Source organism: Ciconia boyciana, chromosome 2, assembly GCF_034638445.1.
Source record: "Ciconia boyciana chromosome 2, ASM3463844v1, whole genome shotgun sequence".
NCBI classification, from domain to species: domain Eukaryota; kingdom Metazoa; phylum Chordata; class Aves; order Ciconiiformes; family Ciconiidae; genus Ciconia; species Ciconia boyciana.
In genome coordinates, this window is record NC_132935.1 from 67,623,039 (window position 1) to 67,640,707 (window position 17,669).

Sequence of the window (17,669 nt, forward strand, 5' to 3'; positions counted from 1 at the left end):
CAGTAATATGTGAGCTCCCAGATACAAAATGTCACAAGATACACTGGAAGTATAAGATGCAGGCACAATGGAGCACTGGCCCGAAGATCAAGTTAGGTTTTTGGGTTTTTTGGGGTTTGTATTTTGGTGTTTGGGTTTTATTAGGTTTTTTTGGTTGTTTGGGGCTTTTTCGTGGTGGTGGGTGTTTGTTTGTTTGTTTTTGTTTGGTTGGTTTGTTTGTTTTTAAAGTTTTAAGTTTTATATCTTAAGAAAATTATGGAAGAGACCTTTGAAAAAGAGCTTTATTCATTTTAGGAGGCATTACATTTATTTATGTAATTTCTCTTGTTGCTTTGGAATTTGCATTACTTTTCAAGAAAAAAACCCATTATTTTCATATCTAAACATTAAACTTAGGATACAATGTAGTTTTACAAAACACTAATGGGCTTATACAGAATTTTTTTATCCTCCTTAAAGAGGGTAAAAATTATAGCATACTTCTAGTTCAGAAGGGATACTATTTACCCTCAGCTGCTTTTTATCCCCAGTGTAACTCCAATCTGGAAATCTCAATAAAGACAAGTTGAAATCTTACAGGAACTTCAACTCAAAATATTAATTTTAAAAATTTAGTGTTTTTTTCAAGTGTTAATCTCTACTTAAAGTTAAGTTTCAGCACTGTAACACCACCATTTACTTCTCAAGACAAACATCCTTGCAGGACTTTTAATTTACATGCATTGACCTTCTATCTTTAATGATTTGTCGTAATTTTCCATCACATATTAGTGCAGATACAGCCTTCCCAACTCTATTTCACTTATAAGACTTCTCCATTTCTAACACACATTAGTGTATCACATTATAGGCATCCCAAGGTTTTTGAATTCAAGACTGCTTTTAAAAGCAGCTGACCTTCCCTGTTTGCTCTTAAACGTTTTAAATGTTTTGTTGAGTATTTTATTTCTTCAAGGCAGTTATGTGCTCAGTATAACTCTAGAATCTCAACTTCGAGCAGAACTTTTGAATTATCATTTGCTTTCCCCCTCCAAAATGTTCAAGTGTCACAAACATCAAATATTACAACAGAAATTATCATGTATACACTGTTACCTTGTTAAACTGTTCATTCCTGTTGGCGCTATTTCATTCGATACTAGCACAGCAATTCAATTACAGGGGAGTGAACAATATTACCGGCAAACACTATAGGCACAGTTAAAATGAACGATGACTGAAGCCTCCCCCCTAAGGCTGCAATCATTTATTCTGGAGCCCCATCTATTTCAGCTACAGGGGTATGATTTTAAATAATTGGCTTTAATAAGGCAGAAGTCATTTTAAGTAGTTGCTCCAGAAAAGGAACAAAAGGTTTCCACATTTAACATAACTTTTAGACAAAATATGAAATACTTTGGCATTTAACCTTTAGAGCTACGCAAAATGGTATTTAAAGGGACACTTTTCTTAAGCACTGCTCCTTAAGTGAAAAATCACCATTACCTAAAAGTTTCCACAAAATAAAATTACACGGCTTCAGACTTCCACTATACCAATTACCAGTCTCTAGAGAAAAAAAAAAGTCACAAACAGTAACCATCTCAAACCAGTTTCTGTTATAAACCACTTAAAAGCATTAACTCCCATCAGAAGTGCATTTGTTTGGCCTTTTCACCAGTTACGGTTAGACACATGCTACCAACTGCACTGGTTATTAACACACTCCAAAAGTCCGAATTGCCATTTGAAAATGGCCTCAGCCATTCTTTCCCTTTTTCCCCTTTACACAACTTGCCCTTTCTCGAGAGGCACATATTTTCTCCTTCCACCTCTCTGGTATATATATGTTATACACTAGATTCCCTCTTACAGTTCATTACCATTAGAAATACATACCACTCACTCACAGTACAGCTAGCTAGTGACAGAAAGCTGGGACTGCCTTCCTCTGGATTTGAAAACGAAGTTGAGCAGCAAGCAATAAAGCCAACAAGCCGTGGCCTCGTACAGATTCATGCCTGGGACCCTTCATCCCTTCCGCTTCCTCAGCACCGTAAACCCAGCTGCTCCTGCCTCACAACCCCCCATACCCCCGCGGGCCAAGCAACAGCACCTGCTGAGCCTGGTCCAGAGCGATGCACGTGCAGGCTGGCCAGCTGGCTGCTGCCAAGCAGGATGCAGGAACCGAGTTATAAACTGCCTTGTGCTAATCTAGAGTTTTTTCTCTTCCACCTGCTTATTTTCATAAAACTTACATGCAACTAGTACTTACAACTTTCTTTTAGCAGAGAGCCAAAAACTAGCCAATGGTTTAGACAAAACTAGTGGTTGAAGAGGAGGAAGAGGAGGATGGACAGACTAATAATAACCTGATCGCTAGTCTCATTTATTCATAGGAAACTAGGCTGTCAAATCGTAACTCCATGCGTTCCTTATTTATTTTCATCCACAATAAAGTATTTTTCTGTTATGAGGAAAACCTGAATTACAACTACACAGTGAGAACTCTTCTAAATGAACAATCCTCAACAAAGTAGAGGCCTGAATGCTGCCTGCTCTGCAGCCAACGGAGGGCTGTTCTCACTTACTAGGTATTTTAAACCACTACAAATATTTTGCTTAACAGTACAGCATCACCATAAACTTCCTTATCCAGCAAGGGAAAACATGAAAGATTCAGCAGTCAGAAGCTGTGCTGCTCTACTCAGTTCCACCAAAAGCGTGACTCAAGCTGGGTTTCACTATTTCCTGTAGCACTTCTTTATTTAAATAAAATAATTTTCTGACACAGCTAAAAATATTTTGATTCTGAAATTGTGTCATACCTTGAACTATGTGTACTTGGAAGAAAGTGGTCTCCAAACCTACCTCCCTCAAACTCAATACACATAGAGCTATCATATGACACTGTCTTTCAATACATCCTAGAAGAGCCTCGTGATTTGCTGGCAGTTTTCTTCTCCCCAGAGGCTGCAGCTCTGGGTTTGGGGGAGTTTTGTTGCAGTTTCGTTTATTTTATTTTGAGAGGAGAGTAGCTTGTTCAATACCTAGTGGAAACTACTTGCTCTACAAAAAGTATTCCTGTGCAACTTTTGGAAAATCTTGAAATGAAAGGTTTTTCCCAAGCCAGGATTTTTTTTTTTTCTTTTCTTTAAAATGGTCCAGCCTCCAAATCCCAAAGTTTTTATGAACTACAGTCCCCAGAATGTTTTCTTTACAAATTGAACATGAAATAGAATATGGGTCAACATGTTTAAGGTTGGAGAATGGTACTCAAGAAGGAAAAGAGAACACCCCTAAAACTTAATGAACACAGCACTGTATCAGATATTAAAACACAGAGAAAACAGTCATCTAAAAGGCTAAACATCTGATTGAGTTTTTTTTTAAGTGGACATCCACTGCTCTCCCCTCACCCACCAAGCTAGTCACCTTGTTGGAGAAAGCCAACAGGTTGGTTGAGCACAATTTGCCCTTCACAAATCCTTGTTGACTATTCCTGATCACAACCTTGGTGTATCTGATGTAACCTGGTTTACTAGAAACTTCCTCTCCGCAATCGTGAACATGCTTACAAGGAAAAGCCTCCAATCTCCTTCTCGAGTTCAGAGTTGTAAGCGGCAGTCCAGAACTCCCTTTGATTAAGAGTCTACAAAATGAGGTGGGTCTAGAAGGTCTCATCACTCTTCACACACAGATTTTTGACACGTGGGATTTTTGTTCCCATTCTCTCTTTCATAACCGAATCTCCAGAAAAGACTTTAGGTTGACACATAACTGCAGAAGTAGTGCAATGCTTCATAGGATGTCCAAATCCTCTTTCATTACTAACCAAGGATATCCAGCTCTTTGCTCAATGACTGCCATCCACTTCTGAGAACCTGAGAGAACACCTTGTATCTTTCCCAGAAAAAGGTACAAAAGCAAGGCTCAAGTTTCTGAAAAGTAATGACTCTCCTTGATGGCACCAAAACACTGAAAAGATTGGGGCAGGAGAAGTAAATCAAACTTGCAACCAGGAACCAAAGGCACAAAGAAGATACCTACAATCAAACTACCTCACCTTCCTTAAGTGAAAACATTCCTATTGTGTGGTTTCTCCACCAACTTTGATAGATTTGTGGAAGAGAAGCAAAAAGAGGAAAGAAAGAGGATGTGAGGGGTGGCATTTTCAGAAGCAGGTAAAGTATATATAAACCCTTCAGATGTATGGGATCATGCTAATTCTTTGAGAAACACTTGCAAGTAATCTCTCTGGTACATTCACAGAGGAACAATCCTGTGTTCTGTACAGGACAGGGAGAGAAAACATTCTAGGCTTTCAGTACTGGAGAAAGGTGTTTTGGTGGGAAAACACATCATTACTGCCCAGAAGAGACAAAGTGAAACAACTTAGGAAGTTTAGCTGCTCCACAGGACAACTGACTGAAGGCAGGACATCTAAAGATATGTGCCAGTCATGGCACCAAATAATAACTTTGCTTAAAATACTAGTCAATATATAACAGCACACGTGCAATATATGCCTCGGACTATCATTAGTTTCAGTAGATTATCACTTAAACTTTATGATTTGGAAGAGAAAAATCTGCTATACTGCTTTCTTGAGACACAAAAGATTGCCATGAAAACCCAGAATAAATAATCCAACTAAAAACTTCTGTTACACTCTTCTTTCTGCATTCATGACAGTGATTTCATAAATACTAAGATCCCTTTAGAACCAGCAATAAAATTAAGCTTTCAGTTCTTACGATCTTATGAGCAGGAACTGAATTCACAGTGAAGTTTCTAATCCCAGTAAATTTGATTAAATAAGCGTCAGAAGTTATTCTAAATAACCACCAATGCCAACTTAATATTACCTCCAAGTTAAAATCTCATTTAATGCAAGTGCTTTGTAATCAACGGTGGAATTTACTCTCAAAGAAAACTCTTCATAATTAGTATTTTTACAATTAATTTATTTTTGAAAGCCAAAATATATTGCTGGTCTTAATCTTATTAGTGTTTAAGAATTTTCCACCAAGGCTTCTACCCATTTTTTCCATTAGTATTGTTTTGCATACTACGTATCTGAACATTAACCTTTTAAAGCAGCTTCCTTCAAAATATTATCTGATGGCTATAGAAAAACATTGGCTGTTCGACAGCTATTATATTTTTCATTCTTTTTTCAACTCAACTCACAACAAGATTTAGGCATCTGCAGAGAAGGGATGGAAAGCACTCGGAGTTTGTATGCTGTCATTTAGAATTAGTGTTGATGTATTACCTCTGTCACAGCCCAGTGGTGTAAAAACTGGTCCAGATCAGTTAGGTAAAGACGGACAGGTGAAAGCTGTGTCTGGCTAATGTGTGGCTTTCCTCTAATGCCCTGGAGACTAGTCAACTCCTCTCTTGAAAACCCTAGAGAAAAAGAAGCAGTACAACAGTATCACGAAACAAGCCAAGCACTGTTCCACTTCAACAGCATCATTGACAAAAACTGTCTTTTAAATTATGTCTGCATAACATTTTTTTGTTAAAAGCTCTGCTTGGTATTTTAAATTACATGTATCAAAATACAAATTCTGACTTCTGAAAGAAAACAAAAATATTTGAAAAATCAATGGCGTACCCATTTAAACTATAATGTGGTATGAAAACTGTAAGAGGCCCGCATTATGCTGCTATTTTCAATGTATGTACCTTTACAAAATGAAAAAAACTCAGGCATAATACTGTGAACAGTGAACTGTCTTGCAACTCAGTAACCTTCTAACACAACCTCAGGGTTTTTAAAAAAAATATATATCTCATTTGGCTAATTATTTCTAGCCAGATATTAGATGTTTTAGTAAAACAAGACTACTGCTCGAAAACAGTCACTCTGGTTTTGCTTTTGTTTTCTCAGTTATCTGTACAGTGCTCTCTTCACTGTTTTAGGAAAAGGTAATTTTTGAAAGCAAAGTAGTTGAACATTATGAATGACTGAAGTGATAAAGAAAAGACTTTCTTTTTACCACAAGACAAATTACTGGAAGGTATTTCTCAGAAATCTTATGCCATTTTAACCACTGTAATTTCCCAAAGTTGCCTCACCCCAGAATACAACTATTTTTACATCTGAGTGAGAATATAGTAGCAGAAGTAACTCTGCTCACATGCTGACCCTGGGCAGCTCACTTCAACGTACTTTGATTACTTTATTCTGATGGAATGTTTTTAATAGCATAAGCACGTCCACAGGAAATCCCAGAGGCACTCATGTATATTGTTACGAGCCAATAAAAGGCATTTACTTAAATCTAGAAAAAAATTCTTGTTCAAGTCATATGCTGAATTTAGGTTTTCCTCATACTTTCCAAAGAAAGTTGCTAGAATGAAGAACACACATGCAAATATTCAGCCTAAATGGCAATTCAAAGTGTAAAAACAGTGTGCCAAAAATCAGATAAAGAGAAAAAAAAAAAAAAAAGAGTATCACATAAAAAAATAAGTAACAAGTTTAGAATTACTTTCATGAAGTACTTACTATACCATTTATTCTAAATTAAATCCAGCAATTGACTATCAAAACAAATTTCTTTTTGTTAATTCTGAATTATGACATTCACATGGATTACCTATAAGGGTTGAAAACAAGAAGCTGAAATAGTCCACATCATTCACTGAATTATCCTGCACTTGGCACTTCCAGCCTGCAAAGGATGATCTACACAAAACCAATAGCAGTTAGTTTATTAAAAAACATACAATTAAGAATTCACAACCTACCTGCAGAACACAATCAATTAGCATGACTAAATTGTTAATTTTAGCATTCCTGTTTCTAACCTCTGCTGTTAGAGTAGCATTTTAAATAGCTTCAAAAACAGAACTTGCTCTTTTCAAGACAAATAATATTGAACTTTGTACCCCTACATAGGCTTAGGTTGTTAAGTTGATTAAATTACCGAGCTAGCAACTTTTCATAGATAGCGGTATAACCTTTAATATAGTGATGACAGCCAACACACAGTAAATTAAATTAGTTTTGTTTCCCTTATTTGGTAAAAGTCGTTATGTTACAAAGTTGGGCTGTATTTTTCATTATATCCCCTAATTTTGATACAGCTCTTTACATGAACAGCAGATCCCATTTAAAAGCAGTTTCAGCATCTATTTTAAGCTATTGAACACAGAACTAAATTAAAAACTTGCTTTGAGATTTAGATTTAGATAAAGGAGTAATATGCAAAGACAGGAGCAAACCCGTTATCAAAGCTGCCCAACACTTCCCTTTTTAGGGGCAATCGGTAACAAGTGGTGTACCAGCCTACTTCTGTTTCTCAAATCAGAAGCTGTATATGCTGGTGGAAACTCCGAGCAAACTGAGACACCACTGACCACCTAATGGTAGCATCTTGCCCGTGTATTGGTGCAGAACCAAGAAAAAGCCAGGAGCAGGTACATCTCATATATGCTTTCTTCAAAAGCCTGCAGCTCAAACCTACATCACATCATGCAAAATGCATATTATTCAAATTTACTTGTATGCTGCTCTTGACACTTGTGCTGTGGACTATGGATCTTTGCTGTAAGAGATTGCTGCTTTCTGCTTTTACAATCTTGCGAAATTTCAGAGCTTCAGAATGCAATTTTCCAAGCCAACTATCTGCCTCAGATCACTTTTTTCCTAATTTCTCTTCGTTAATGGCTTAGCTCATGGGTAACAAAATTCTGGAAAGCTTTTTTTTCAGAAATTTTTTTACAGCTCCATGTTTTGGGAGCAAAAATATCAAATTTGGAGTAACTTTGTGCCAGGCATGTACGTTTTACCACCCCATGAAAATCCATCCACAATCTTTCAGCATCCACAAAAATGACAGCTAGAATATGCACGTGTCTGGAGCAACTCAGAAAGACAGAAAAAAAAAGGCATTTCAGAATTTCTTTAAATTAAAGAAAAAATTCAGGATTTAATCAGACTACCATGTATGATAATTAATTGGGGTGGGGGGGAATCACAGCTAGGTGAGAGAGAACAAAGAAAGGCTTTATTAAATAAAGCTCCCACTTCACATTGTACCCTTAATGGCAAATCCTTATTTCCAGGCACATTTCAGGCAGTGCATATTTCAGACTTTGCAGTGCAGGCAGCTCTGCATGGTCCCTTCTAGTTCCTAGGAGGCCTTCTGTCCCCCTCCAAGGGCTGGCTCGCTGGTTCCTTTTCTTAACCTGTAGTCTCTCAATCTCTCTGTATTCATAAGGCTGCCACTTGCCTGCCAACACTGAGTTCTCCAGAGACAAACCCCTTGGCCATGGCCAGTAGTCTTCTCCCAGGAGAAGGAAGAATTTCCTCCCACCTTCCAAGTCCAATTAATTACAGCATCTAAGAGATTTCACACATACTTAACTAAATCAGCAAGAGGTCTTGCAACCTACTTCCCCAGAGATTCTATGTAAGGTGAATATTCACATGAGAATTAGATCCATATTCCAGAAGAGAGAATGAAGCCCATGTCCTGTTCAGCATAGGGGAAGAAGCTGCCTGAATCCAATGCAGAGGGACCAAGAGTCAGACTTGAGGTCGCTCATTATACCAAAATAAGGATTGGGGAGCATGAAGAGAGATTCAGGATAATTTAGGACTTACTGGACACAGAAATCCAAACCGTGATGTAATCACTGAGCAAAATGGTGGGAATGCAAGAGGCTGGAAGAGATACATCAGATGACAAGCTGCAAAGGGAATCGGGGAAATGTGAAAATAAAAAAAATTTTGGGCAGGAAACAGAAAACATGGAAAGAACTTGTGATAAGCATGAATTCAGGGAGCAGAGACTTGCATGACAAAGCTAGTCAGAATCTGGTTTAGAATAATATAAAATATAAAAATATTTTTCCATGCAACAGTTAGCAGATGTGTCAAAGTCCTCATAATAGGACCAGTGGATGCATGAATTTTACATGAACTCCAGAAGAGACTGAAGAAAAACTCAGATTCACTGCAGGCTAGTAAACACAAACTGCAATAGGTTCAAGAGATCCCTGGAAATGAAAAATGATTCTGAAGCTCGTTGCTAGAAGTCTGGAAATTTTTTGAACACTGCAGCAGTTTTGGTTTTCTATCCACATTTGACTATCTGCACACTCACAAAACAGGACAAGCATTTTAAGCATCCTAACAGCATGCCAAGCTAAGTGCCACTGATGTAGACATAAGAGGAAGCAGAGAGAATCGCTGCTGTTCTGCCCCAGGAACATAGAGGCAGTGTAAGACACAAACCCTTGACAGAGCTATTAAGTGGTTTTAAGACTCATCTACAACCAGAGCTACAGAGACACACACACACAAAACCAAGATCCCCAAATCCAGTTGCAGTTTACTTTTTTTAAAAAGTGAAAGCTACTACATACATAAAAGAAGCCTCAATGTTAAGAGAGCATTAAGGTTAAAAATATTCTAGCATTCACTTTAGAAAGAGACAGAGAAAGTTGCCTATAATCTTCGGCTTGGCCTCTTTGTGCATATGCCTTAGAGTATGAGAATATTATATGTCATATTTTCTCTAAAAAAAATCTATGCCTCATTCAAATCACGGATGAATGGATCGATCAGGATTACACAATAGAAGGATAACACAGCCTGACCTGTTCCTGCCTTATTTATTGCATCATCTATAACCTGTACAGCATATGAGGCAAGAGATGGTTAAAAAAAGTAGAAGAAAGGATTAGCTCACAAGTTCAGGTAGACAAATAGATTTTAGGCATTATACTGGATCACCCTCCTATCTGTATTGCAGATGTTCTATGAATTGCTAGATAAATACTTTTGAAAATTGGAGGACAGGAAGTCAGTGGTAACACATTTCTTCAAGTATTATCAGATAAGGTATTAATTTACTTTTACAATAGAAAAAAACCCACATTATTCATAGTGGAGGCTCCTCTCATCCCTTCTTTCTGCTAGTTGTCACTAGCCCTGCAACAGTTCAACAGTGAGTAAAAGACTAAAAGGGCAGCAACAGCTGTGGAACAATACAGCTTCATATATACTTAAAGAGCAGCACAGAGAATCATCTGATCTCTACTGCTCCACTTGCACTTGCAGTGAAATTGAAGTCAATCTTTTGCTTTCAAGATAGAAAATGCTAAGTAATCTGAAAAATCAGTGCCCAAATGTTTCATGATGAATTCCTAAAATTAGCAGGTACTTCTATGCACTTCTGCCTATACCTTTTCCTTGCCTCAGTTCCCCATCTGTAAGTTGGGGCAAATATCACCTCCTCATCTCCTACAGCTGTGAAAATACTTGAGCACATGACAAAATTCCTTGGGCAGGAGGAATCACTTTGTTTTCCAAGTGGAACATAATACAATAGACAAAACATGGAGCCTTCTACTGAAACAACAGGGACAAAGCATAACATGTAAACACTCCTCCAGTGAGCATGATGCACTTAATACAGAATGTAGGATGGAAAAATAACATGAGATCACGTAATCAAAGACTAAACGATCTCACAAGATATATCATAACAAACTAAGACCAAGACCAATGTCTTTCTAATATTACAAATACAAGCAGAACAGCATTACAGCATAGGAGTTTGTTTAAATACAAGTCTAACCAGTTGTCAATGCCTCAATTACCTTAGAACCCAAATGTCTATAATGTAGTTAAAGCTGCTCAATTTTGAGGTTTGCGTTAAAGGAAATCAGAAATAAGATAAAGAACACAGAAGAAAAGAAATTTAATTCTAGGACGGATGTTGATATACTACAAACACATTACAAATTATTTCAAAAAACTTAGTTTAATATATTAAGACTACCATAGATAATTAAGAACTATGCGCACTTTTCAAATATATTTTCAAGATGCTTGTAAATTATGTTAGACATTTAACTAAAAAAAGCCACCTGATTTATAGGTGGAAGAGAGGTAATAAGCATATTATAACCTCCCTTTTTTGAATAAATTTTTACTGACAATGGGAACCTGTTATCAAATTGCATATGAGTGAGACCTCTCCAGTCAGCTAGTCCAAACCCACATTAACTATGATGAATTATGTGTTGTAATTTCCATAAGGTTACCTGCTCTCCACGAGAACCCCTCTACTGAGGTTTAGAATTGCACTTTTAGGTAACCTGCTCTGTATGCCAAATGGTAATAAAAGAAAAGCTGAATCTAATTAATTTAAAAATCACTGCTTCTCTTGCCATTAGCATAGCAAATATTTCTCAGTCACAGCAACTGTGCAATACATTCCTTTTATCACTTAATGCTAACTTTTCTTTTAACTCCAGACAGACCTCACTACTTTTGTTCACACTGTTATTTTTAGGTTGGACTATATCATACAGTTACAAAATAAAACAATTGCAGACTGTGCACAAGTGGTTATTCCTCAACTACAGACTATTATCTTTGTGTTTCCTGACCTAAACTAGCTACCGATTGATTTCTAGTTCAGGTTTAAGGTGTCAGTTTTGACTTATGTAGTCATAAGGAGTCTTTAGGTAATTTAGAGGTCTCTGACAGAAGAACTCTGATGAACCTTGCTGCAGTCATTTTAGAAATTATCGTTCCACTTCTCCTCCTGTAAAAGACACTGCTCAAACTCCAACTCAGACAGCAACACACCTATCAAGCACAGCAAATTTTGCTTAGAATTTGGGTTGGTTTTTTTATTTTTTTGTTGTTGTTCAGCAATAAAATGGAAAAGTGTAATGAATCTCAAAAAATCCCGAGTTCAGTCTTCAAGTATTTTTAAAGTAAAAGAAGAAAAAGCAAATGCAAGATTCACAGTTCTTCTGAGGCACTGATAGTATCACCCCTTTGTTCATAAATGTGAGGGTTACAGAACTCAAGAAGTATAAGATCAAGGGTCTGGGTTTTCTGTTCAAGGGAACTAAAATCCAATTCTTTCACCTTCCAGGAAAGTGCTGCTACCACCATAAGAGAGAATATTCTAATGCAGGGTGTTCCTGAAGTCTTACAGAATTAGACATTTGCAAGAGAATAGCCTGAGAAACCTAATTTAACTTACTCTGTGGTAGGTGATCCCATTTTTAATTTATTTTATCAACCACTGATCACAGATTTAAACCAAGGCCTACCACAATTGTTTCTTTAATTCTAGGTTATAAAATCATTCTAAAAGGAGTTTCCCCTCTATTTCTTCCACTGATACTTCTTTTCCACACAGAACATGTAAATATTCATAGGCACAGCCACCAGCTGATTCACTCATTTCCTGAAAAAACCTAACAGCATTCCAGGCCTCAACTCCATGAAAATGTAATAAAATTAATATAATTTATTTATATATTAAGTATACCTCCTCAAAATAGTTCACTAAGTCACTGTGTTAGGAAATCGGAAATCAACCTCCCCTTCAGATGAAGGCAGTGAACTCAGATTTTCTGCGTCCTCAGCAAGTGCTTTATCCACTGAGATACTAATAATAAATTGTCCTTCAAACACAACAGGAGCAGAAAACTTCCCAAGATTCTGCACATCCAGCAGACAACCTGCGCATGAGAGCGGCACTCAGGCAAGATAAGGCTATAGGACAGAAGCTACAGGAATTCTGCCCACCTCTGATCATTAGAGAAGAAAATGTGCCAGTTCCCATCCCAGAATGACTCTTCAAGAAGACCTGTTGTAACTTCAAGCAGCTGCACAACATATTATGGAACCCAACAAAACAGAAGGGAATTATGAGGATGAGATGGTGTTCACCATGCAAAGGAGCTCCAAGGGAAGGCAAGGATGAACTGAACTACTAGCAGCTGTGAGCAACCTGCCATCTGAGAACTTCCCTGTCACCCCACAGGCTGTGGAGTGCAAATGTGGTGATGTTTTCAAGGGGTTTTTTGGGTTTTGTTTTTAAAAATAAGTTCCCATAACTAAGGTCTGTAACTTTAATGACTGCACTAGGCAAATGAATACACACTATAATGATGGATAAAATTAGCTGACATGTGAATACCTATGTCGTGCTTGGGAACAGACAGAATGGTTTCTGAAAAAAGAACTTTTGCCTTACATATCTCTTAAAAATCTTCTTAAGGGGTACGTGCACATGAATATGGAAGACCCTATAATACTTAGGAAAAAGAATTCCAGAAAATGAAGCAGCCACAGTGTAGGAACAAAAGTCCTTACATCAAGAGATAATTGGTTTAAAGGTAGGAAATGGTGGGTAGAACTAACCGATCAGCTCATACAGTGGAAGACAGACATCACTGGAGGTTCACGAGATCTGTGCTGGCACTGGGCTGTACAGCCTATTCGGGAACAATCCAGAAAGAGAGAGGATAAAGTCCACTACCAACATTCACATTATTTAGTATACCAAAGTACTTAGCATAGCAGCATGCAGCTAATCAAGTCTACCCTTTTTTTTTTTCTTGCCAAAGCTATTCAGTCAGTTCATCTACCTACAGTCTGAAGATGACACACCCCCACCCTCCAGATGCACATTCTGTTGTTCTGCAGCTCATCAGGATAGGGCTGAGCAGCTCTTTTTGCCTATCCAGTTCAGTTAAGGCCTTGGAAATATGAGATGCAGAGTAAAGTGGTTCTTCCACAATAGCCAGAATAATCACACTGCAGCCAAGGATCATAAAGAAGTTGTTTCCACTGCATGAAACATGGCTGAATTTTCCTGCACAACCCAGGACCACAGATGTGTAGGACAATACCCCTTGCCACTTGCAAATCTTCCACTGTGATCAACCAGGCACTGTGTTGAGAAAAAGTCTTTACTGAGCCACAGAAAGGAGGTAAAGAAAAGGTTTCCTCTTTCTTTCAGCTTCCTATTTTTATGATCTGTGCCATCTATGGCCTCTCAACACAGCAAGTCTAATATTGGCCCAGAGTTTATCTATCAAGACAAAACTGCTCAGCTACTGATCAGTACTCATCAGGAACAGGAGACTTCCACAGAGATACTGCAGCATCTTTCTCTAGAGCTAAGAGGACTCCATTCAAATTCTTCAGCACACTGCTCAGGGGTCACTGTCTGAGCCCAGAAACACTGCTCGGCTGAATAAAACCACGCTAGGACAACATTGTACAGATATGTCTTCCAGCCAGCCTCCTCCAGGATTGTTATGAACGTCTCATGTTTTATATAGACACCTAGCTAGCTGCCTAACTAGCACCAGCACTGTCTGACAACCATTTAAAATGGTGCTTACATGTAAAAACACCTGACAAATATGAGGTAATGGAACAATAATGGAATTAGCTATTCTGGAGAGCTTGGCAAGTATGTTACAACACATCCCAAACACTCCTATGTTCTCATTCTCAGGAACTGTGTGTGTATAACAGCAATATACACTGGAAGGAGCAAAACCACGTGCAAGTACCATATTAGGACTGTTGTACCTTTATGGAAGAAAAATATAAAACATTTTCCCCCAGTAGACATGTACTTGCACTACCTTAAAATATGTTATTTTAAAACACTAAAAAGCCCTGTGCCAATATTTATCTCAGCTTTGGCATAGTTTATTCCTGTTTAGCTTTAATGAAAAATAATTTCTGTCAAATTGAAATGCAACCGCTTGCAACTGCAATAAAGTATAAACTCAGGTTCCTGCATCAACTTAATCAAATCAGTTTCATGTTACACTTTTAACAAGGATCAGCACTCTCAGTTTTCATGCCAGTTCCTGAAGAGACAGGAAACCAAGATTGTCACAAACTGATGTTGAAACTGTTTAAATTAAAAAAAAAATTTGAATCTTTGAATACTTCTCCAACCCTGTACCCATCTCACCATTCACACCAGCTTAGCTCCAGGTAGCACAGGTCCTGAACATAAGCTCTGAGAACAAGTGAAGAGTCTTTGTCTTCCTTGTCCTCTAACAGGTTACCATATGTAGGCAATGGTTTGTTAGTGCACGTTTTTTGTTTTAACTTTCATTATCTCTTTTGAAGGATCAAGTGTTTCCATTTGAAGATGTGGCAAAATACAAAAAACATCTGCAAGGAATTACCAGGGATTTGGGGAAAAATATGAAACCTACTTTAAGAAAACAACAATTTGAGATATGCATTGTTAAAAGTAAGCCTGTCAGCTACTCATTTGCTCCATGGTTGCAAAGGTTGTCTGAAGAAAAGAATTGCTTACGCATTATAAACGAGAGCACAAATCGGGAGAAACATTCACTAATAAGCAAACGGCATTTACTGACTGGTGCAATTGTAAGTGCAGCAACATAATTCTTTTCCCCTTGGTTAGGAATATCAAACTACAACTACCCACCTGGGGACAAATTTAGGGGGCTGTGTCCTTAAACACAAGCTTAGCCTTCTCCCTCTCTCAAATCCTAGACCTTTACATAACAGTGAGCAAGGAAAAGGAAATTTGCTGACCAGATGTGGATGAAGGAATGCACCATAACCCACCCCAGGATCCGATTCTCAAGAACTATGGATCCTTTCCGATCCTGCAGCAAGGAAAACAGATCAATCTTTTACCCTTCATCCTCAGTGGCACCCAGTCTGGGAAATGCCAGCATTTTGAAAGCACACTCTTATTTTTAGTTTATATTCAATAGTCCCTTAAGCATTTTTGTTACCTTTTTAATACTTTCCTCCTTCATTTTTGTTTCTCAATTGAGGGGTGTGAAAATATAGCCAGAAAAAGCACTTCAGTGAACACAGACCTTACTATTCTTACATTTTTCTTAGCAACCCATTCATAATTACTACACCTTCCTATACATGTATGCTTTGACTTAGTCTCCAAGGTGTATTGAATTGACTTTCCATTGTACCATTTGTAATGACCTGAAAGTGTTTTTTCTCTTTTTTTTTTTAATAAGAACTTAGCTTATTTTGGTAAAATTTTAAGTATGTCTTCCTTTTTTAAAAGAAAATACACTGTCCCGAAATCTTTTCTACACTTCATTTGTATGAGAATTACTATATTCAATTGCTCTATCAATGTTGTTATTCACAATAATGGGTTACAATATCTTCTCCAGGTTCCCTCCAGCTTGCAAATACTTTTTGGGACTACAATGTTTTTCTTTTCCTTGTCTACAATAATGCATTCAGTAAGTATTTAATGAAGTAGCACATAGGGTCTTTCTTACCTACATTCTGCATTCTCACTTTGCCTTCTCAAGCTATACTGTCAAAGGCTGCAGATCACATAACGAGGATGACTAAATAAAGTCATATTTATGTACAAAGGAAATATCTACAGAAAACTTTACACTCTATTATGACCCTAAAACATCTCTGGGTAATATATTTGGAGAGACAGAATTTTACACCTTATACCAAACAGATGTTAAAATGTCCATCCCAGTTCTTTCTAAGCACCAGATTCCTGAGGATAGCAGGAACCAACAAGCATGCCTGGCTACTTGATAAGATGCCAGCTGAGCTCCCTCATTATTGTCTGGAAAGCAACAGAATATTTTAAAGGCACTACCTCTTAAGGAAAGAGTCCATTTACAGTCACGACAAGCAGAATGCAAGTTACCCCCAGAGTTATCTCAAATCTGTGAAGACTAGGAACTCCCACACAATTTATGTCTTGCTGGGAGAGAGCACTCAGCTTTTATTTATACAGTCCTCACCCTTCTCCTTTTCTACAGCAACAGAAACAACTCCTCTTTGCGAGACCCCAGCAGGGAAAGAGCCCCACAAGAATAAGAAATGGCTGTTTGAAGCCATTGGAGAGCTCATTTATGGGCACCCTACTTCAAGAAAGAAATGCCATAAATTAACTCCCATTGTTTTTTATCTAGGCAGTGAAATATTATCTGTCCAATTCTCTAAATAACTTCCAGACACACTGTTCCAAAGGATAAAAAGTTCTAAAAAAAATCATAACTATTATGCATAAATAATGCACATAAATAAATGGCATTTATGTAATTACACTGAATAGGTTCTCCTTATTTGTACCTCAAGACATGTTAAGAGGACAGAGAACTTTTCCCGTAAAGTCAGCAATCTAACTTCCTAGTTTATATATTTGATCACAATCTCATAATCTGCATTTCTTAATCCATATTTCATAGAATAGAATACATCACAGTAATTGCTCAGATTATATATTAATCATCTTAAGTATCCTACCTTATACAAAAGGGAAGGAAAAAAGAGAAATGTGTTTGCAACAATATCTGCCATTCAATCACCACAAAGTCACTAAGAAGTAGCAAACAAAAACATTGAGCCTAACAAATGGTGTTCCTCTGCAACTGTTACAGCACAGATTTTGGTATGTAAACAGCAGACCTCCCTTCTGTTAGACAAACAAGATGATCTACCATATACAAGAAGGTGAGTTTACAACATTTAATACATTTCCATATTTGATGAAAAGATTTGCCTCAAAGCCAGTTTTCCAAAAAGTACTCAAAAAATAAGCATATGCCTCACTAGTCCTTTAAAAACCATTCTGAAGTAGCCCATCCGCCCTACAAATGTAGAAAGCAGGCGTAGAGGGATTACACCAAAAATTCTTTTCTGCTCTATCTATAATACTGCTAAAGTTTATGACCTTAGTCCCTACCAGATCACCACCTATTAATACATTTCTTCACTTCCTGGAGAGAATTGTCTACCTGTCCATATCCACAACTGCAAGAAATCACCAGAACTCCACTGTCGAAATGAAGCTAAGACTGGAATTTCAAACCAAAGTTCCACTCATGCCAAACGTTACATA

The 17,669-nt window shown here is 37.5% G+C and overlaps 1 protein-coding gene across 2 annotated transcripts in view; it reads right to left on the reverse strand.

Moving 5' to 3' along the window:
• Positions 1–17,669, reverse strand: part of TEX10 (testis expressed 10) — a 61,894-nt gene that overhangs the window by 11,447 nt on the left and 32,778 nt on the right. For both annotated transcript variants that reach the window (XM_072852892.1, XM_072852891.1), the window contains exons 11-12: positions 6,591–6,679; positions 5,258–5,391 (exon numbers count right to left, since the gene is read on the reverse strand). In XM_072852892.1, coding sequence (XP_072708993.1) covers positions 5,258–5,391; positions 6,591–6,679 — 223 coding nt within the window. The remainder of the gene's footprint in view (positions 1–5,257; positions 5,392–6,590; positions 6,680–17,669) is intronic.